Here is a 22,857-nt window from a genome sequence, read left to right as displayed (position 1 = left end):
CTGGTCTCTCCCTCCCCAGGGCTCATCAGGTCTCAGTCATTATCTTACCCACCTCCTCTGAAAGGGACACTGGGCAAAGCATAGGGAGAGAGGTCACGGATGCAAATCCTGAAGGAAGCTGGGAGGGGATCCAGAGGGGTGCACTTTGTGGGTTAGCATCACTTGCTGCCTGCCAACACCCCTGCCAGTTCAGGATGGACACCTGAGTGCTCCTCTAGTCTCTTAGACCCACAGTATGACAGCTCTGCAGTGAAGCAGAGGAGGGATGCTGACCTCTGAGCATTAGTTACGCTCCCATGTTGTCTGACCATCAATCAAAGCGCTCCAAAGCGGCAGATTCCCAACGCTACAGATAAGAAAGGAGATTTAAGTCTGCAGTATTAAGCCCAGCCCTGGAAGGCAAGCACTGCATTCCATCCTGCTGACTGCAGAGGCTGGGGGAGCCCACAGGTCCACCCTGCTTTCCTGGGGATGCCCTGGCTGTCAGTACTAGACCCCACCAAGAGAGGGCTATGGGCTGAGGGCTCCAGAGGCTTACTTAGTCCCGGAGACAGGGCAGGAGAGAGTTGCTCTTTTGGTGTACGCAAAAACAATTGTGGGATCCTCTTGGCTGAGGGAAACATCCCACAACTCTGTCCTTTTAACACAAGATCCTCACCCCTCATTAGGAAGGCTTAGTAATGACTTGTCCCCTCATTTCCCAGACTCTTTTTATTTTATCTAATTTATTTCTTATCTTAAAGGCTAGTCCCAAGGCTCGTTTACAAAAGGGGACGAAATCCAAAAGCCTAACTTGAAATTACTCTCCTTCAAATTTCTACAAAAGAAATGAAGAAGGTGAGTGGGAGGCTGGAATACCTGGTGTATCCTCTACTGCCCCAGGGTCTCTGAGGCCATGCCTCCTACTATCCTCCCTGAGCCCCCCTTTTATTGAAAATAAAAATTTTCCCCTCACATGATATATCCTGATAACACTATGCCTCCACTCCTGATTCTCACCACCTCCTCTCCCTTCTGCATCCACTCTTTTAGTTTCTCAGAAAACAGGCTTCAAAGGGATAATAATAAAATAAGATAAAACAAAACCAAACACATTGGAATTAAGGCAAAGCAAACAAACAAACAAATGGGAAGAGCCCAAGAGAAGGCACAGAACTCAAGGACCCCATAAAAACACTAAATGGGAAGCCATAAGATACATGCAGAGGACCTGGCGCAGACCTGTGCAGGCCCCGTGCTTGCTGCCTCGGTCTCTGTGAGTTTATATGTACGTTGATCCTGTTGATTTAGAGGACCTTGTGTTCTTGGTGTCTTCCATCCCCCCTGGCTCTAATACTCTTTTTGCCTTTTCCTTCACGGGGCTCCCCAAGCCCTCAGGAGAGGGATTTGATGGAGACATCCCCTTTAGAGCGGAATGTCCCAAGGTTTCTCACTCTTTGCACAATGTCTATCTGTCCGTGAGTTTTTGTAACTGTTCCCATCTGCTGCAGGAGAAAACGTCTCTGATGATGGCTGAGCAAGGAACTGATCTATGAGTGTAACAGAATGCCATTAGAAGTCATTTTAGTTACTGCTAAATATTTTTTTGAAGATCAGTAGTATCTTGTTTCACTATATGTCCCTGGGTTATCTAGTCTCAGGTTCTTGGTCACCTGAGCAGCGTCTGGTATGGGTTCCACCTAGTGGAGTGAGCTGGTTGGCTACTTCCATAAGCACTGAGCCACCACTGCCCTAGCAGATCCTGTAGGCAAGACACCATTGCAGATGAAAAGACGTGTGGCTGGCTTAAAGTTTACATTTCTTTTTTGATAGTGCATGGAGTCAATCAAAGGTTTCTCTTAGAAACATAAACAGAATACCTTCTTGAACCAAAGATGCTGGAACACATGGGTGATGTCTCTATGAGGCACCAGCTTGACTTCTCCATGTTCGTTCAGTGAGTTCTGTAGGGGTTACTTCAGCAATGGAGCCTTGCTGTCAGTCTGTGGAGAGCAACCTATAGTCTTGGCAACAGCCTGGGTTGTCTGGGGATTCCTATAGGACCCCTTTGCCAACAACTCAATTAGATGTAACCCAGTCATGCTATTAGAAGCTTCCTTTGGTGGCAGGAGATGGCTAGCTGTGTCTCTGTCTCCCCATTATTTGGTACTTTCATTTAGATAGTCTTCATATATGTATATATTTTAGGAAGCTTCTACTATATTAGGTTTCCATACTATTCCCCACCCCATTGGCCCTTCATTTTAGGGGTCTCTCCCTGTATTCCCTCCCTCATCTCTCCTGGAGGCTTCCATGGTTGAGTTTCTATGGGCAAACAAATAAATATACACGAAAATCCATTGTTTAGGCCCCTTGACAAGCACAGTAGGATGCTCATGTCTCCCTAGCCTGAATCTTCTTGCTTATGGTTAAAGATGTAATCTTGTAGGGAAGCATTTCCCCCCAGGTCTAGCAAAGGTTGCCTCAGGGTCTGAAGGGAGCTTGGAGTGAGGGGACCCTGAAGTGGGATGGAATTCTAAGTCTTATTGGCTGTAGATCAATAACTCAATTGAACAATGGCACCCTGAGAGAAGTTCAAGTTTGACAAGATTGAGAGACTGCAACAAAAGTTAACAGGTACTCACAAGAAAGGAAAGAATCCAGCCACCATAGGTCATGGGCTTTGAGTAAAGTCCCTACTCTTGTGTAGCAAATGAACTTAAGAATGAACTATGAAGCTGGATGCGGTGGTTCAAGCCTATAATCTCAGCACTCGGGAGGCTGAGATAGGAGTTAGGGTCAGCCTGGGCTACTGTATTTCAAAAAATAGGCAGACAGTGGGTTGTAAGACAAATGTCAGATTACTAATGAATCTTTCCTTGGCAGATATTTAGGTTAAGGTCAAGGAAGGGACAAATATAAAATCTACTTAAGAGAAAATCAAAATGAGTTAAAAACAACAACAACAAAAGGCTTGTCTGAGCCCAGTGTGATGGTATCACCTGTACTCCCAGCTCTCAGGAGGTTGAGGCAGGAGGATTGAAGCATTGATCAATCTTGTGTCTTTCACACAGAACAATGTCTCACACATTGTAAATACAAATTGTATTTCAATGTTAGCGATGCCACTGCGACTGTTCTGTATTGTTCTGTGAGCATGGTCTGCAGCCCTGAACTTGTCTACTGGCTTACATCATTTGTTGTTGTCCTTTTCACGTGCCTCAGACATGCCTCATCACCTAAAGTGTGCATTTCCTTGCCAGCAAGAACTACGCTTCCTGCATCCTCAGCCTAAATTATGTCTAAGGCTCTCAGAATACTGACTGTTCATGGGAATTATAATGGGGAACACGGGGCACCCCACTGTTCATGTACAAAGCCAATTGGTAAATATTTAAGACGTTGTGGCTATAGGCTTTCTGAAGTGACTCAACCGCATTCATGCTTGGGTCATGGTTTGAAAGCAAACATAGACAATAATTTAATACAAGCGTGGCTTTCCCCAATAAATTCATTTACAGAATCAGGTGGTGGCCGCACATGCCCGTGGCTTCTCGCTGAGAAGTCTCTGGGTAGAAGAAGTATCTGGGGTGGGAGGGGAATACAAGCTTGAGGCTGTATGATTGATGTAGGTGAGTCGAAGTTCCTTTACCTGTAAAAGTTGTGTCTAGTTGAACTCACCTAGTCCTAAGAAAGGACTCTAACACAAACAGCCTGATGCTTATCCAGAGAGCAAGCTTCAAGACCTTTTCTAATTTGCAAAGTAAAATTAAAACATGTTATATTTAAACAGACTTAACTTGTATTTAATCTGTATTTAAACTGCTAACCACTTACTGAATTTTCTTACTAAATTAGTTTTCTCATATGGTTAATACCAAAGGTAAATTGTCATAGTTCATGTGATCTTTTATTTGCATGATTCATCAGGTTTTTTCAGAGATGGGAAAAGAAGAGCTTATGAAAAATAAGTTTTTTAGTTGACTTGGATAGACAAGCTCTTGGCCCTGTATCTCTACTAGAAATAGAGAAGAATATTTGTGTCTTTATAGCTTGTGTTTGCACCTGAGTTTCTCCATCTCGAATGGCTTCTTTTTCTTTACTCCCCAAATTCTGAAAATTATTTTTATTTAGTCATTAAAATTTTTTCTTTTTGGGCTGGAGAGATGGCTCAGTGGTTATGAGAACCAATTGCTCTTCCAGAGGACCTGGGTTCAATTCCCAGCACCCACAGGTGGCTCACAATTGTCTGCAACACCAATTCCAGGGGACCTGACAGAATCACAAAGACACACATGCAGGCCCATTTCAATGTACATAAAATAAATAATTTAAAAAAAACAGTTTTTATTTTGAGACAAGGTCTCATTCCCTAAAACAGGCTGGCCTTGAACCCACAGAGATCTGCCTGCCTCTGTCTCCCACGTGCTAGGATTAAAGCAGGTTTCCCCATACCCTGATCCTTAAGCATTCTTTTAAGTCCATCTGAAAGGCAGCTCTGACCTCCTGTGGTACTTAGTAGGAGTCATAAGACAAGTGTACACCGCGTGCTTTACTTTTATAGTGAACCTCAGCTCTTTCACGCCAAATATTGAGTCTTATACCTTTGTAAACCTCCACCCAGCAAGAATGCAGTGCAGAATCCTCCTAGGTGTTTGAACGCCTAAACCCTTCTATACCCAGGCCAATCACCTGTGAATGGCAAGAATCTGGGCTTGTGTTTTGCTCCACATTGGTAAGTAGAGTTTCTGTCTACACCCTCCAGTGAAGCTACTCATCAGTGTGACATTTGGAGGCACTTTCATTTCTTCCTGTGCTCAATTAAAGGGCTTCAAGGAACTACATTTCTTCTTCTTCTTCTTCTTCTTCTTCTTCTTCTTCTTCTTCTTCTTCTTCTTCTTCTTCTTCTTCTTCTTCTTCTTCTTTTTATCTAACAGCGGCTTTGCAGAGATTTAAAAGCATCTACGGCTGCTCACTAGACAGAACCTTACAGTATAAACAGCAATGACTCACAGAATTTGACCTTCAACAAACAGAATCCCTTTTACTAAGTAAGATCTTAGGAACCCAGAAAGACAGAGGGTTGGGGGAGGGAGGAGTAGAGAGTCCTCCAAAGGGGCAAAAGGACTGTGGGGCTATGAACCACCTCTGCAGAGGGCTGCTGAATCAAAACTCACTGTCAGATTGTGAACATTCAGAGCAGGAAGGGACCTTACCGACCACCCAACCTGAGCCTGGCATTTCACCCCTGGGAAAAGCAATGCCTGCCAGTTAACTTGGCTCATCTGGAATTTGGGTACATTAAGTAATGTATATATTTAGAGATTTTACAACATTTACAAAGATCATAAGAACATTAATATGTATTTGTATGGGACTCACTCATCCTGTAGGAATGAATGCATTGTCCCCAGAAGATCTGACCCCAGGATAATGTTCTAGAACATTCTGCTTTCTTAGAGGCAAGGAAAAGCAGACACTAGCTCTTTCTAAGTGTTCTCAAGACAAGGCATCTGTAGACACCCAGGCTCATCACTGGACTGACGGAACATCCCATGGGGCTTCCTGTATTTGTATGACACCAGGTTACATAAGGCCACTTTCACGCAAGCATGAAGTGTGTTTGAGCAGTCTGCCACACCTCGTACTTCCCTTTTCTTTCCCTCTCCTTTCCTGTTCATTTCCTTTGTTACCCTACAGTTTCTTATATCTTCATACCTGTACCCGTATGAGCTTAAGTATGTACGTAAAATCTAAGACCCACCAATGAAAGATAAATGAGATAATTTGCCTTTGTGAGATTGACTAAAATTGCTTAATATGATATTTATCTCCAGTTGCATCTGAACTGTTGAGCCTCCTCCATCCACTGCTGATGTTTGGGTATATGGTTTATACCATATAAAGTAGCGGTAGAATCAATGAAACAGATGTGTAACTTACAAGGGGAGGCTAGCGCTGTATGTCTAAACAATTCCTTCAGCCCTCCTTCCGCCCCTCTTCTCTCCCTTCCTCCCTCCCTTCCCGTTCTCTCATCCGTGTTCTCCCTCTGGACCTATATGCTTATCTCAATACTCTCAGGAAGTCTGTGGTGGAATGAGGGTGGACACGGATGACCTTGACAAGGAGCTATACCCTCAAGGGCAGGCAGTACTGCAGACAACAGCTAAGTGACAGCAAGGTCGCTGATCCCTCCTCTGACCTTGGGCAGAGCCTTGGTGTCCTCAGAGCTGGATCTTCCTTATGGTTTCCCTGTACAAATGACCCATGCACACCACAGGGATTCAACCTCAGAGGGCTATCCTGAGAATTAGACAAGCAATAGGATCTGAAAACACCGAATAGAGGAAGGACCAAGACGGTGTGTAGCTGAGGACACTCCCATCATTCAGAAGTTCTCACCCATCCCTTTCCCTCCAGCTGTCTGAGGAACTTCAGATATTTCTGTAAGACTTTTCCTGTTTTTGCCCCCTGACACCCATCCTGCAGTGTCTTCATTATTAAAGCAAATCTCCTATCTAAGCAGAACAACAGTAAGAACCACCACGCACCCGATCACCCACGTAATCACCAAAGACCTCATGGCTGACCCCATTTTACTACATAGCCCATTCCTTCCTATCACTAAACCTGCAGGACTGTTTTGAATTGAATCCCACGCACACTCCAAGTTGCACAGCTTTTTAAAACATGCAAGCCATAGACAGTTGCTGGTTTCCTGTCATTATGGTTCCAACCATCAAACCTTAGGGCTTCATGCATGTTAGGCCTACCACTGAGCCACACTTTTAGTAACCATTTTCTTTTGATCTCTCTCTCTCTCTCTCTCTCTCTCTCTCTCTCTCTCTCTCTGTGTGTGTATAGGACAGAGAACAGCTTTGGGTGTCATTCCACAGGTAGGTGCTATCTACTTTGTCTTTTGAGATAGGGTCAGTCTCTCACTGGTCTGGAACTGGCTAGGTTTGTTGGCCAGCAAGTCCCAGGGAAGTACATCTCTGTCCCCTAGCACTGAGATTACAAGTGAATGCCACAACACCTGGGGCCTGTGGCCTAAACAGAGTGCGTTACTGACTGCGCTATCTCCCCAGTCTCTCCATTTTATTTTCTTAATTCAGCATCCTCGATGTAAATTATTTATAGCAATAAAACAGAGGCAATGGTGGAGGTGTACTCGGGGACAGACAAACAACCAGAAACAAATGACCTAAACAAAAGAAGAGACATGGAGGGCGGTGGGCTGTGAGAAGCAGCTGGGTGTTTGGTTGAGCATGAGTTTCGAACCCCGGAACCTTTATCGGACGGCAGGAGTTCAGCTCTGCTCCCAGGCCCTGGTTCTTTTCACTTAGCTTCAGTCCTCCAACAACCCCTCCCACAGAGAGGTTTATGACCATCAGTCACGAGGAACAGGCCTCAGGCTCTCCCACGTGCAGATGAGGTATCTCCAAGCTCTCAGACCAAGCCAATAGGCATTATCTGCTGTCAGACCCTAACACACCCCAAAACTGTATATAAGGGCTCTATTTAGGGGAAGTAAAGCATGCTCAAGAATCATCCTGGTGTCCGAGAGTTTCTGTCACAAGAGCTGTAACACTTGGGGAGAGCTCTGCTCTCCCAGAACCTGCCTGGGACACTGAGCTGCCTCCTTGACAGCTAGCCGGCTCCTTATCGGCCCAGCCCGGGCCTGGACCGGCTCAGTGTGGAGAGACAGGTGCAACACCTGGGAGAGACCGGTCAGTGAAAGTGGCGTCTGGAGATCGTTGTGGGACACCCTCAAGAACAAGGGACCCACAGAGACAAGAAGTCAAAGCAGAGGTGAAGCGGGCTTTCTGTTGGGAACTGCTACATGCAGCAGTTCCAGCTAGGAAGGAGAGCAGTTTATCCCCATCACCTGCAGGGGGCTCTGCCCTAACTCTGGGTCTCTTCCCACCAAGGGAAGCACAGCCACTTGCTTTGTATTTCCCCAGTCCCTGTGAAGCCTCCAGGCTCCTCCAGGCCAAACCTAGCTTCTGCTCCACAGAAGGCTCTCAGTGGACACCTGTACACTGCACGGGTAAGAGGGAAACTTCCATCATCCACCCTGTATCTTAATGGTGTTCACATGTGCAAAAATGTGTAAAAATCTCAGTTCTACAAGGGAAAGGATGCTGGATGTCAAACCACCACTGTATACAGCACATTGGACTTTATCTGTACATTGTAGGTGCCCCATGGATGTCTCATGAATGGAGAGACACCCTCGAGGTAAAGACAAACAGTGTATACTGCCTTCTGGAGAATTCCATATAAATCTTGGGCAGGCTAGCAAAGTTTTAATTGGTAGATTCTTACCCTCCTTCCCTCCTTGCTTTCTTGTTAGGAGAGCATATTTGGGCCTTCCATCATAATTCAAAGAAGAATTTGGGAGTGGGTTTTTTTCTGTCTAAAGGACATAGCAACATCAGGCTACTAACACCCTTTTTCCAGTTCTGCCCTCTCTCCCAAGGGGAAAGTGGCATTGAGTTGCTGTCCACAGGACAGAATTACAGGCATGAATCTGAGACAAAGGTTCTTCTAGGCTGTGTCTGGTCATTAATTAGCACCTGGAAACTTCAGGATGGGCCCATTAGAGCACTTCATAAACCCTTGATTTTAAATGTTTTCCCTTAGCCGTGATTCGGAGGCAGCTCTCCTTGTGATCTGGATGGAGGACATTCATTGCTTAACATTTCTGAGGCTCATTAACTACTCTCTCCTAGTGGCTCATTAACCAGGCCATTAGGGACTCTGTCTCATGCAGGCAGAAGCTTCCCCTTGTCCTCCCCAAACCTTTGCAGGCACTGCAGCAGGTGTGTGCATGCCTACCTGCTTGGCTACTGCTGGGCCGTGAGGGGCCCTGAGAGGGCTGAGCTCACTCACCTGCTATTCTCCCAATGGGCATGGCGTGCTCTTCAGGTGGGGACACAGAGACCATGATGTGGTTCATGTAAGCCAGGTCCTCCCGATGAGACAGGTTGATGGGCTTCCCTTCCCGATGCAGCCCGTCTTCAGAGAGCCGGGACTGTTTGAAGTCTACCGAGTGCCGGGGGTTCAGGATCAAGGGGTGCATGATGGGGCTGGGCATCAGTTGGATCACGCGTGTGCTCTCCTGCCAGGGGCTCGAGGGCTTCGGGTTCGACTCCGAGGATGGAGGGCAGTGATTATTCTCCATAGGAGACACTGACAGGGGGTAGGATTCCTGGTGGTTATTCTCCTGCTGTAGCCTTGGCCCCTGGGCTCTCTCCGCTGGCGAGAGGCGTCGGATCATGTTGTCCAGGGGGGAGCGCAGGGGCCGCTGCTGCTCGGGGTCAGGAGAAGGCCTGTGGTTTGTGGGGATAGGTGACCTAGGGCGATGTAAGAGTTCAATGGTGGGAGGGTTGTGGTGCACGCTCTCCGCCGGTGTCCTGGGTGTTCTCTGGACACAGTTATCTGTGGGGCAAAAGGAAAGACAATCACAGACCACTGTGAGTCTGCAGCCCCATGACCTCACCACTGCTCTGTAGGCAGCTGTACCAAAGCATGGAGCCTCTCTCAACCCAGATCCCTTTGCTCAAACAAAACTCTAGAGCACATACTTGAAATCGCTTTCCTACCCCAGAGAAGCTAGGAACGTCCACCAACATTCTATCTGGCATCTGTCAGTGCCTGAAAAACACAAGGCATCCAATGCCCTTCTCTGTCTCCTCCTCGATGGACTCCTCCTCTGTGCAGGTTTCAGAGGTGAGGTGTCTTTAGGGGTTTCTCTCTAGATGCTCTGGTGAGCTTACGATCCCATTTTCTCCTTGTTATGGTGGTGTTATGGCTGTTAGCGATGACAATTAATGATGTATTAATCTATTCTACATCCTGGGTTTTATTATTTAAAACTTGGATCATTCTTAGGAGGGAAATACACTGTATACCCATTTCACAGATTACAAAGTGAACCACAGACAACTTCCCCACACCACTCGGCCAATGGGTAAAGGATCAGAATTTGACTCTAAAATCTGCAACTATCATGGCACTTGTCACACAGACCCCAGGGGACAAAATCATATACAGAAACGCGCTCTCAGCAGCAAAGATGGCTGTTTTTATAGAATGGTGATTTTGTACTTGATGGAGGTTTTAGAAGTGTGTAGCTGTAGAGTGAAAAATTATAAAGGCCATTTTATGAAATATGTGTAGATTTTTCACCTTACAGAACGCGGAACCGAAAATAAGATTTCAGGCCTTCACATTCCAGGTGAAGGACACTTGCTGGATTACATTCCTCAGGCCTCTTCCACCTATGGGTGGGAGAGGCCCAAGGCAGGAAGGCATTCCTGACTACAGATAAAGATGCTGCCACCTAGGTGGGGCTATAGCCGGAAGATAGTTAATCTGAAATAGTTGGTAAATGGCAGGATAGGACACAATAACATGGGAAAAAACCACATTTTTGAGAAGAATGAGTGTGCAGTGATTTTCACATGACTCTAGATCATTTGGGCTAGATTCTCTGAAATGTTCCACTGTTCTTGGTTACCCCTCCCTTGGTCTTCCCAGTGCTATGTTCAAAATTTGTAAAACAACCATCATGTGTAAGCGCGCGAAAATGCCTTCCTCCCCCCAACCCATGCTATAAAAGACCCTTTAACCCACCACTCGGGGCCAAAAACCCTGCTCTTGGAGCTAAAGAGCTGGTCGTTTTGACCGCCGGCTTACTTCCCTAATAAAGCCTCTGCTGATTGCATCCAGGTATGGTTTCTTGTGATCTTTGGGTGGTCATGATTTCTGGAGGCTTGAGGAAGGGTCTCCCGAGTATGGGGGTCTTCATCGCTAAGTGTGCAGATCACCGTGAACTCAGAGTTAGTAGTGGGAAGTAGGAAGGACGGGCACACGGGCACCCCAACAACACAGCCTCCTCATCACGCTTGGATCTACACGCTACTGAGCCCAGAGCTGAAGTAGCTGCAGGGCTGGGCTGAGGATGGAGCTACTCACAGGCCATCTGGGTTCCCTGCTAGAGCTCAGGCCAGGTATCTGCCCATAGAAATACATGTGCTATGCTTAACTCATAGACATCTATAGGCATGGGGCACTCTGGCCACGGGTGTTTCTAAGGCAGTTTCAGCAGGAAAATGACCACTTTTGCTGATTCTTATTCTGGCCACAAACTTACCCATAGTTCTGAGTGTTAAAACAATGTCATCTTTATCTATGTGAAAAACCCCAGAGAAAGGGAAACGGGACTCTACCAGGGTCAGATAAAAAGGTGGGGTTCACGTAAGGTTTATATTAGGTTAGCATGAAAATGGAGATTTTGGGTTTTTTTTTTTTAGTTTTTTAAATTCTACTAGATCTCCCTCATCACTGGAGGCACTGAACAAAAGACAGAGTGACTACAGCACACAAGACTCATAGGAAGGGAAATGGCTGCTTCACAACTATTTTATGATCTTATGCCATAAATTCAAAAATCCTCCTTGCTGGGACAGGTATTCTAGGACACTTGTTTACTAAACCCAGACCACTAAATGGTAGAGCACTAATCAACTAGAAAAAGGAACGAAAGATAGTTCAGTATTTTGCCGAGGACTGGTATTCAGGCAATATGGTCAGATATAAAAGAACGATTTAAAACCAGCCACCGTTCACCAAACAAGAGAAGGAGGAGATCCAGTTTCAATAATGGCAGAGTGGCCCTCACAACCCAAACTTCCTACAGGTGGACTTTACAGAATCTGGATACAATAAACTAACTAACTAACTAAAAATCCAGGTAAAGATATTGGACAGTGGCCCCAAACAGACGAAAACACACACACGTATATATGTATGTATACACACACACACACACACACACACACACACACACACACACACACATCCTTTCCCTTTCCCCAAGAGTACCCTCATCAGTGACTGTACAAAGCAGTTTGAATTTGAAATGAACTCCTGTGAGCTGTCAGGATGCAAGGAGGTGCCAAAAAGCCTCATCAAGGGCAGCATACCAGAGAGAACTCCTAAAACAGCATGCTAAAGTTCTCTCACATTCTTGTCTGACTCCTGAACAATACACACACTGGGAAGACTCGAAAGCAGGGGTTGTAGCTCTGCACCTACTTACAAACCGAAGTCTCAGCTCCTGGTCACTGTAGTAGAGAAACAGGTCAGAGACTCACTAAGTTCAAAGGCTCTGTCAACACCCCAGGCTGTCCATCACCCCAGCACGGCCACATGTTAGTTAGTGTAGTAAGTCCTGTGTTACACTACAAAGGGTCCTTGCTGAGGGCTAAAGGCAAAGCTGAGACAGATTTGCCCCAGAAAAATGTAAATCAGCTGCTACATACTAGAAGTGACTGGCTCACCAATGAACTGTCGGCAAGCGTAAGGGTCAACACTCTTCACAGGAATATAACACAGTCCTAAGTTTCCTCAACGTGTTAACTGTAAAATTCAGCATCAACACGGCTCTTCCAGACACAGAAGATATGACTATTAGAAGGCCACCCATAGAAACAGATTCTGTGATATTGATGGATTAGCTAAAGAAACTTTAAATAAATTTAAAGCAGCCATTAGCATTTCAGGGACATCACAGTCACAATAAGTAATTGTGACTTACAGGAACTGTCAAAACAGAAACTTAGAAAACAAAAATGAAGATCCTAGAACCAAAAAGTACAATATACTAAATGAAAGAGCAGACTAGACAGACTTAATAGGATATTGGAGATGAGAGAGGAAATTAAAAAACAAATTTTGACCTCGACTAGTCAGAAATGCCTAAAGTGTACAAGGAATGGGTGGGAGTGGAAAGAGAAGAAATAATGGCTGAGTTTAAGTAACTAGAGCCACGGGGTCAACAAAAACTAGAAAATTCCAGAAAATTCCGGAAGCTCAGCAAACCCAAGTAGGTTACACACAGTGGAAACTGAACACAGGCACTTGATAGCAAGCCTGCTTCAAGTTGGAAGTCAAGGGCAGTCTTGGGCTGGGTGTGGTGTAAGCCTGTAATTTTAGTGTTTGGGAGGCTGAGGCAGGAGGACTGTCAGGAGCTTCAGGCCAGGTTGGATTATATGGCCAGTTTAAGGTCAGCCTGGGTTACATAGTGAGTGAGATCTTGTCTCAAAAATCAGAGTGTGTGGGGTATCTTGAAGAAGGGATGGGGTAGGTGGGAGGGAATATCAGAATACACATAATAATTGTTCATCGAAAACCCCCCAGAATCTGAAACTTGCTGAGTGTGTCTATATAATGCCACCAGTGGAAAATGCCACCCTGTGACATTTGTCTCATCAACCAAACAACTGAAAAACATTCCATCGGATTTCCTGCAGGCTACACGTGTAGTGTATGTATGAAATGCAAAGAGACTTCATATTTAGACTTGGTTCACTAACCTGTCTCACCAGAAGTAAACACTCCAAAATCTGGAAAAACAGAAAACAACCAACCAACCAACCACCACCACCACCACCACCACAACGACCACCAGCACCACCACCACCACCAAACTAACCCAAATCTAATCTTTGGATCCAAGCCTCTTCTAAGGGACAGTCAAAGCCAGCCAACGTTAACTATGCAGTTGTTCAGTTATTACTTGCTTTTAAAGATCCACCAGCCACCTGCCTGCCACCTTGAGGCCCTTTCTAAGATTTTTGCTTCACACTGTATACAACGTTTTCCAGTACTGAAAGTGGCCACTGAAAGCAGAGCAGAGGAGCTACTGGTGTTGGGAGAAAACACTGGCTTTTGTGGTTCTCATTTTGCAAGCCGCCTTTGTCTTCCTAGCCCTACCCAGAAGTACTTATGGATGAAATGATACTCATGGGAGGTCAAACGAGCCAGGTGGGATATGGTGGAAACAGTGTGGTGGTGACAGGGTCTTCAGAGTGGCAGTGGGCTCGTGGTACTTCCATAAAGAGTCCTCTCTACTTCTCTATAGGGGATGGATAGTTTCTATTATTAGAAAAGCATTCTTTGTTCTTTTCTTTAAGAGACAGTGTCTTACATTGTAGCAATCCTGACTTAAGCCATCTTCTTGCCTCAGCCTCTCAGATGCTAGCATTATAGGCATGAGCTATGGTGTCTACCTAAGAGCTTCTTTTTGAAGTCCTGGTCTATCCTGCCTAGCTAGAGGTTGGAATGGCACACGCCATTTGCCTCGTATTCCTTCTTGGGCACTGACTGTTCTTTTTGTAGCTAAAATGGACCTACATTCTTCCGCCTGTAAAGACAAATTTACCATGATTCCTTTTTATTTGTCAGTGCAAGGTCACTGGAAAGTAATTACTTGGGACAGTTTCATTCTGACTTTCAAATATTTTCTAAATGTCACTCTTTGCTTAAAAGACTATTGAGGATCACGAAGACCGTGTACTAGAAAAATATCCCATCTCCGGAACCCATTTCCCGTCTTCTAAATTACAAAACAGACGACACAGGCGTTGGTCAATAATCTGGTTACCTGCAGGCTCTCTTTGATGTCTTGGCTTCAAGGCTGGGGTGTGGGTGTGTAGTCGGGGCAAACCTTACAAGCCCTGGGAAGTCAGGGAGGGCTCTGAGAGGAAGCACTTTCATGCCAAGGGGAAAAGGGGAACTGATGTAATGTCCTGGGGAGATTTCACTCTCTGTTCCTGCCCAGATCTTTGGGAACAATGAAGGAGGGAGACAGCGCTTCAGATAATTCAACTCAGAGTGGACTTCAGACTTTGGATCCCGGGCAGGAACGAGATGTGGAAGAGCTTGATTTATTTACTTCTCTGCAGACACCACTGAAAGAGGAAGCACTTGATGAAGCTGATAACATTAATGGTAGACAAGTGAATCTGAGGGTATTTAATTCCCGGCTCCTGGTGGTCTGGGTACAACCACTGTGCAGGCCGAAAGGTCTGCAACGAGACCTTCCAAGCTTTGTTTCAGTACAAAGCTTGCACCCACGAATGGAGTAGGCTCTGATCCTGCCCTGCTGCCTGTTGTTCTGTCATTATAAGTTGGCAGCCAAATGTGGAAACTTAAAGAGACCAGAGCCGGCAGGCAGAGGAGCTCTGGATACAGGAAATACATTGCCTGGACAGTGAGTGCATGAAATCCCTCAGATGTGGGAGTCTTCTGTTTAAGTTTTTTTTTTTTTTGGTGGTGGGGGGGGGGCTGGCCTTGATGTCTGGGTTTGTGCTTGGTTAAGTTGCTCAACTGGAAAACCAGGAAACAGTCCATATCGCCCTAGTTCTGAAGGTCTTGATAGGGGAGGGGACTGCACAAGGGAGAGGGAGGTACATATAAGGAGTGTGAACACTGAGCACGGGAGGAAAAAGCCTAAAGCCGGGTAAGGAATATTCATTCTGGCTGACTGTGTGCTTTCTGAGCCCAGAGCTTTGTCTCTGGTAAATGTCTTCAGACACAGAGGATCCCATTCTTTGAACCAAACAAATAAAGCAGATTTTAGATGAGAATAAGAGTCTTAACCTCTTTCACGTCATTTATTAGCACCTCTACCTGCTCCCTCCCACCCCCACCACCCACCCATGTGTGTGAGACAAGGTCTGTGATGGCTAGTCTTGACTGTCAACTTCATAGGATATGAAATCACTATGCAAGCACTCCTCCAGGTATGTTTAAAGGTGTTCTCCGAAAGGGTTAAGTAAAGAGAAAGACCCTGAATTGTGGGCAGCTCCATCCAATGGGCCTGGATTGTAGACTTAATGGAATGGAGAAGCAAGCTCAGGCCCAGCACCGTGTCTCTCTGCTCTCTGACCATGGATACAACTCGATCGACTGCTTCACCCTCCTGCCAATGTACTTTGCCCACAACGACTGTGCCTTCAATCTGTGAGCCAAGAAGACTTTCCCTTTAACTTGTTTTCGTTTGCCATCTTGTCATAGCAATGAGAAAATTTTAACTGATATAGAATTGCATGTAGACCAGTCTGACCTTGAACTTACTACATAGTTAACAATGACCTTGAATTCCTTTTTTTTTGGTTTTTTTTTTTTTTGTTGTTTTTTTTGTTTTTTTCGAGACAGGGTTTCTCTGTGTAGCCCTGGCTGTCCTGGAACTCACTCTGTAGACCAGGCTGGCCTCGAACTCAGAAATCCGCCTGCCTCTGCCTCCCAAGTGCTGGCATTAAAGGCGTGCGCCACCACCGCCCGGCAGACCTTGAATTCCTGATCCTCCTGTTTCTATCATTTTTTACTTGGATTTATCCAGATGCCCCAACTCAGTCACATATAAACAACGAGTAAGTCCAAAAAGGTTATGGCAAATATCTCACGTCAACATTACATGTCACCCCATATCATCCTTGGTCTCTCGGAAATGAATCAGGGGACTCATCGGCCTCAGGCCACTGTGTTTCACAGTATTCCAGAGAGGATCACACCTCAGCAGTTTTGTAAAAGAGCCAAACAGAAGTTCAAGGCTCTAGTTAAAGGTCTGTGAGGTGAAAGTGTGCTTCATATACACACCATCATATCCTCTCAGCTCTATTACTGGGTTCTCAGTTGTGCCTTCTCACTCCCACATTCATGTTTTAACTTCCAGGCTCTCAGAATGTGGCCTTTAGGAAAGGAGATCCGTGGAGACATAACTGGTTAAGAGGAAGCCATTTTATGTGTAAGGAGGGTCCAGCACACTGTGGGCGGTACCATTCCTTGGCCAGATAGTTCTGGGCTATATAAGAAACCTAGCAAGTGTGAGTCTGGGATACGACTAGCAAGAAACACACCTCCACCGTTACTTCTTTTTCTTTTTATGAAAGGAAACACACCAAGTTTAGTGAAAACAACAGGGTAAGTTAGCTGTAAATCTTGGCAGCTGCCAGGAGAAGGGACATGGGGAGAGGAAGGAAAGCTGCCATTTGCAAGGAAGAACAACAAACACTTGTGTGGCAAAATAAGAAGGGGCTTTAGAAAAAAAGTGAAAAGGTTCAGAGAAAACATGCTTAGCCCTTGGTCAGTAACCAAAAAAAGGTATAAAAAAGAGAAGGTTTTGGGTTTTTTTTTTTTTTTTTTTTTTTTTGTAATGCTCTTAGTCCTAACTCAGAAAAGTAAGTAGGAAAATTGCAAGGCAGAGGCTACACAGAGCTGTCTGATGGAAGAGGCTCCACAGAGATGTCTGATGGCAGAGGCCCCACGTGACTGCCTAGCCATGCTTCCTGCATCAAGTTCTGGCTATAACTTCCTTCAGTGATGGAAGTGTAACCTGCATGCTGAAACAAACACTTTTCTCCCCTCAGTGGTTATTTTTATGTAATCGACAATTTTATGTGTATGGGTGTTCTGACTGCAAGTACATGCAGTGCCTACAGAAGCGAGAAGGGGGCACTGGATCCTCTGGAATGGGTGTTATAGACAGTTGTTATCTGCCACATGGGTACTGGGAACTGAATCTGGTGGGTCCTCTGGAAGAACAGCAAGTGTTCTTAATCCACGAGCCATCTCTCCAGTCCCAGTGTTTTGGGTCATGGTGCTTGTCACAGTAACAGAGGGGAAAAGGAACACCTTATTATTCAATACGACTGGTGCCCTTATAAAAAGGAGGTTGGGGCCATGGACACATGGACACGGGAGGAATGCTATGCCGAGGGCAAGGCAGAACCTCCAACCAGACTTCTGTGCTAAGACCGAGTCTTGAACTAGGTCTTCCTCTCAGCTTTCAAGGAAACCAACCCTGATTGTGAGCTTCCAGAGCAGGACATCCTGACGTGCTGTGTCTACAGCTGTCTAGTGTTACAGCAGCCTAGCAGAACTCTATACCTCTCTGTCCCCAATTCCTTTTCTTTAACGTTCAGTTTCCGCTTGGTCGGAGACCATCTACTGACCTTTTACCTGGCCATCTCAACTGAATTTCCCTTTAGGGCCTAAGAAGTAAATAACTCTGGTTGGAGGGTATAGTTCAGTAAACAACAAACCCTGGACTTTTCATAAGCATTTGGTAAAACGGGCTGAAGGAAACAACAACAACAACAACAACAACAACAACAAAAACCCAAAACGCTTCACCGATCTTCCCTCAGGCCAGGCAGATGCTGCCTGCAAGTGGGCTGTCTCCTCCAGTGGGCCAGCATAGATCATCCACACATTTGCAGGCATAGTCAGTGGCAGAGTAGAGAGGTCTCTCTCGGTTTCAACAAAGCAGTCAAAAGACGCTTCTTTAAGGAATCGGGTGCAAAAGTAGGGTGACAGTTGGAGAGACGGCTCAGTGGTTAAGAGCACTTGCTACTTTTGCAGAGGACGAGTGTTCAGTTGTCAGCACCCACATGGTTCACAACCATCTGTAACTCCAGTTCTGAGGGAATCTGCAGGCATTGGGTATACTTATACATACATGCACGCAAAACATGTGCACAGAATAAAATTTAAATCCTCAAGTAAATCAAGGGGTGCTTAAGGGTAGTTTAGTTGTAGAGTGCTTGCCCTGGGCTTGATCCCCAACATTAAATTAACCAGGGATAGACATGGATAGCTGTATTTAAGGCAATCCTTGGCTACATAGCGAGTTTAAAGCCATCTTGAGTTATATGAGACCCCGTTTTACAAAAAAGAAGATTGTAAGGGGCGGAATCTGGAATGAGCCAATCAGTCCTTTGGGGAAATTTATCAACAGCTAACAGAGACTGGGGAGAGGACGACACAGAACTAAGGCTGAAGAAAGCGTCCTGGAGTGGGGGACAGCCAATCAGTAGCCCTTCAGCAGAGAATGTCCTTCTTTAGAGGTGAAATCCACTGACTCCAGAGCCTGACCTCCAAGGGACTGGCTAGTTTTCCCCCTGTTTCTTGGAGACTTCCTGCCTATCTGTGGAGTTAGTCGTGGGTATAGGAATCTCCTGCCCATGAAACTTTTGGCTGAAGAGACCAGACTCATCCCAGACCTAAAAGCATTCTCCAGACCACACAGACAGAGGAAGAAGATCGAGGGCTGGTGGGAGATGCCAGGAGACTATGTGCACTGTCCGATGCCTTCCTCTGCTGTGGCTAGCACGGGCTAGGGAGGGATGAAGGTCAGAAAGGACAAGGGCAAGTCAACCATGGTCCTGAAACAGGAAGAAAGGGTCTTTGCCTCCATTTCGTCATTGTTTAGTTGAGGACAGGAAGTGACGCTCTGGGCCTGCTCTTATTCTCCAGGGACCTCGCATGACCTGTTGCCAGCTTTTAGAATCACAGCATGGAGAGGAATGAGAAGGTTAATCTTATACTTAAGTGTATAAGAGATTCACAAAAGGTTCTAGATAGAGGGGCACAGTGTGCCCTAGGTCACAGGATGCAACATGTGTTCACTGCTAACAGGCCACCCTCTGCAAAGACAGTCTCCAGAGCAGTTCTGAAAGTGATGGTGCCCAGTGAGTCTAGAGAGGCGTTCTAGGGGAGGTGACAGGCCTTTAATATGCGTGAAATGCAGAAATCTGAGCCAAGCACATGGAGTCTGTTCCCAAAGATGAAGGTTAAGAAACATGGAATTGGAAGCAAAGGAAAGAAAAAAAAAAAGGGGGGGGGGACCATTTCACTCTGAGGTAGAATTATTCAACTCCATACAAGTGTACTGAAACACAGGCCAGGGTATGAGGCTTATACATATTTTATCACAATTAAGAATTTACAAGAAAAGGATGACTAAAAACTCAACTAAGTGATGGGAAGATGTGCCAAATAATGACAATGAGTGACATTTGCTGGGTGCCTCCTGACAGGTGCTTTTCCTGAGGCATTTCTCACAGTCGTCCATTTCTTTCTTGCATGGTCCGAGGCAGGTACTGCTATTTTCCTTCTCGGACACATGGAGGAACTAACTTGCACTGAGACACAGAGCAGGTAAACTGGGGAGTCGGAGTGTCTTTGAACCTAGGTGGCCTGGCACATGTTCATGGTGTTCTTGCTCTCCTTCATGCATTACACAGTTATATATTTAACAAAGATGTCATATCTCAGTTGGTGGCATCTTTGACACTTATCAATACTATTCCAGTAGGACTAGAGAATCGAGTGAGTGGGTTTTTTTTTTTTTTTTTTTTTTAAATAATCAGTAAGAGGCCATGGCCAGGAGAGGACAAAAGCGTTCTCTCTGTGGTGCCTCTGCAGCAACTGTAAGGAAGGGCTGGCTTCCAAAGGGGAGCTGCACAGAGCCACTGGCTTCCACTTCCAGACCCCAGCATCTGATTCACATCCTATCCATCACTGGCTGGGAAGTTGTCCTCATGCTGAGTCTACTTATCCTGGAAAAACAAAACAAAACAAAAAAACCCAGCCATCCAGAAGACTTATTCCTTCCAATTTTGAGTAAGGTTTTTAAAACCATGAACCAGTGCTGGGATGTAGCTCGGTTGGTAGAGTGCTTGCCCACCAGGCAACGAGGCCCTGGGCTCTGTCCTCAGGTACCACATAAAACCCAGCACAGTGATGTCCTATCCATCCCCAAACTGGAGAGATGGAGGCAGGAGAACCTTGTCTACTTGACTACATGGTGACTTAGAGGCCAGCCTGGGCTACAGAGATGTTGATTCCGAAAAATAAAATAGGTCATGAACTAAAAGACCTTTGTAAAATTCTCTTTGACATTTTGTTGTTTACATTTGATCATACAAAGCGTCACCAGATCCACTGTGCCCTTGTAGCATCCTAGAAATTTCCTTAATATCGTACTCTCTATGAAACTGTCTCATTTCCAACTATTTCCTCTGTTTTCAGGCTGCATGAACACTGAAAACTTAAAAAAAAAATGAGAAGAACATTCTGGTCTGCTGTGAACCTCACCTAGATTTAAACTTGAACTTTGTGTGTGTAAAAAGCACTGAAAGTCATGAAACTATGAGGACCAGGGCCCAGCCCTGCAGCACTCACAGAAATGCCGGGTGGTTGTAGTAGCCCACCCGTAATCCCAGCAAATGGGAGGCAGAGATGGGGGGTGGAGCAGGCTGAGGATTGGTGAGCTTTGGGTTCAAGTGAGAAACCCTGCCTCAATTTCTAAGTTAGAGTGATTGAAGAAGACACATGACATCAACCTGTGGCTTCTCCATTTTGCCCCCTGGTCTGGAAGCTTTGTCTCTCTTTCCTCATCTACAAAGTTAGGATAATATAACTTGTTTTTAGGATTTCTGTGAAGATTGGATGATCTGAACATTTAAGAGCTTACGAGGGCTGACATATAGCAGGACCCAATAAAAAATGTCACAGAGCTATCTTCGGTTATCTCACTGAAGCTCTGTATGACTCCAAGGCAGTCCTTAGGAACCTGGGTTTGGTGGTGACGGGAGGAGCAATGTTCCCCTCAAGAGAGAGACCATATGAATGAAACTCCAGTGGGCCAAATCACAATGCACATCACCTTTCTGTCCCCCCTAAAAGAGGAGACTGCCATCTAGGTTCTGGACTTTCCTGTGTGCTCGCTGCAGGAAAAACGGGACCATGTTTTGATGTGTGGAACTCCGCAGCATGATGGGGGAATCCCACACATACCTCATGACAGAGAGCTGCCAGGAGAGCATCCTCTCAACACTTGACCAACTACCACAGAAACTCAGAAATGCATGTGTGCATGAAAGGAGAGGAGAGGGTAGGGGAGAGGGGAGAGGGGAGAGGGGAGAGGGGAGAGGGGAGAGGGGAGAGGGGAGAGGGGAGAGGGGAGAGGGGAGAGGGGAGAGGGGAGAGAGAGTGTGTGTCCTTATAGTTCACATCTGAACTGTCCTACAGGGGTCACTCTGCAGAGCCAGCCCCACTTGGCTTTCAGCCCAGACTGGTAGCTTACTTAAGGAGCTTTTAGGGGACCAGTGTCAACTGCATGTATGTCTTGGGGACAGGGCTTTTCTTTGGAAAGAGTGGCAATCTGTTACTTTTTTTTTTCTCCATGGGATGTTAAAGCGGCTGATTTTGGAAACCAGCGACTGAAGCCGCCATCACAATCACATATAACAAGATAGTTTCTTTTATGATCATTTACTGGTCCAAATTTTCTGAAGATGCTTTCTGCCTTCTGCTTCTTGTGCCAGTGCCAGCATCATTGATTTCATTGTCTCTTCTCATATACAACCACCTACCTACTATCGAATGCATGTGCTGCAGATATAATGAGTTATGACAGGCAGAGCAGAAGAACCTGGTGAAACTTCACTTTTCACAAGTGTCTGATGTTGGATAGGGCCATGCTACCAGGAGTTCTGGATAAGGGGACACAACTGAGCTAAGGAGAATTTTCTACTGTTAATGGTCAGCACCAAGAGGGACTCTGTCCTGGCCTGCTGTGTCTTAGTTATCTAAAACCCCAAGGATGAAGACTGTGTTTTGTTAGTCTCCATACTGTTTGGCTATGTTAGGACTTTAAAGCTGTAAAAGACTCTTAGCACCATCTAATTTATCCTCTCTTATCACCACAAGGGGAACGGAGAGCCCGAGAAATGAGAAACTTGACCTTCATGATTGTTCGGTCAGAATTGGGATTAGAGCCTGGTTTCCAGACTTCCAGATCCTGTTCTTTAAACACATGCATGCACGCACGCACGCACGCACGCACACTGCCCCATCCAGGTTGTGTGGAGTGGTTCTGGTTTATGCCTGTTGTCCTGGCTTGATCATTAGTGGAGTGTTGTGTAATTCCAGGCTCCTCACAGCACAGCAAGCACTGCCCTATACAGCTGCTACAGAGGAAGGTGAGACTTCAATGTAATGGGTCCACAGGGGACACTTATGGGAAGCCATCGATAAATTAAATAAGACACATTTGTTCTGTGATATGAATTCCCATTGTGAAGTGATCAGTGTCTAAACTGGCTAAGCTGGTGGCTGGGGTGAAGTGGAGTCACGGCAGGGTGTGTGTGTGAATGCAGCCTTGTGCTGTGTCTCTTCACACCCATTGTACCAGGACGCTCAGTCATAGAGGGGGCTCTCACTGAAGCACACACTGCA

The 22,857-nt window shown here is 45.8% G+C and overlaps 1 protein-coding gene across 1 annotated transcript in view; it reads right to left on the bottom strand.

The window, feature by feature from the left end:
• Positions 1–22,857, bottom strand: part of Etv6 (ETS variant transcription factor 6) — a 241,685-nt gene that overhangs the window by 14,826 nt on the left and 204,002 nt on the right. The window contains 1 exon segment of the mRNA XM_034512647.2: positions 8,875–9,423. Coding sequence (XP_034368538.2) covers positions 8,875–9,423 — 549 coding nt within the window.

This window comes from Arvicanthis niloticus, chromosome 9 (genome assembly GCF_011762505.2).
Source record: "Arvicanthis niloticus isolate mArvNil1 chromosome 9, mArvNil1.pat.X, whole genome shotgun sequence".
NCBI classification, from domain to species: domain Eukaryota; kingdom Metazoa; phylum Chordata; class Mammalia; order Rodentia; family Muridae; genus Arvicanthis; species Arvicanthis niloticus.
The sequence above is the reverse complement of the archived record's forward strand: the minus strand, read 5'-3'. Positions and strand labels throughout refer to the sequence as shown.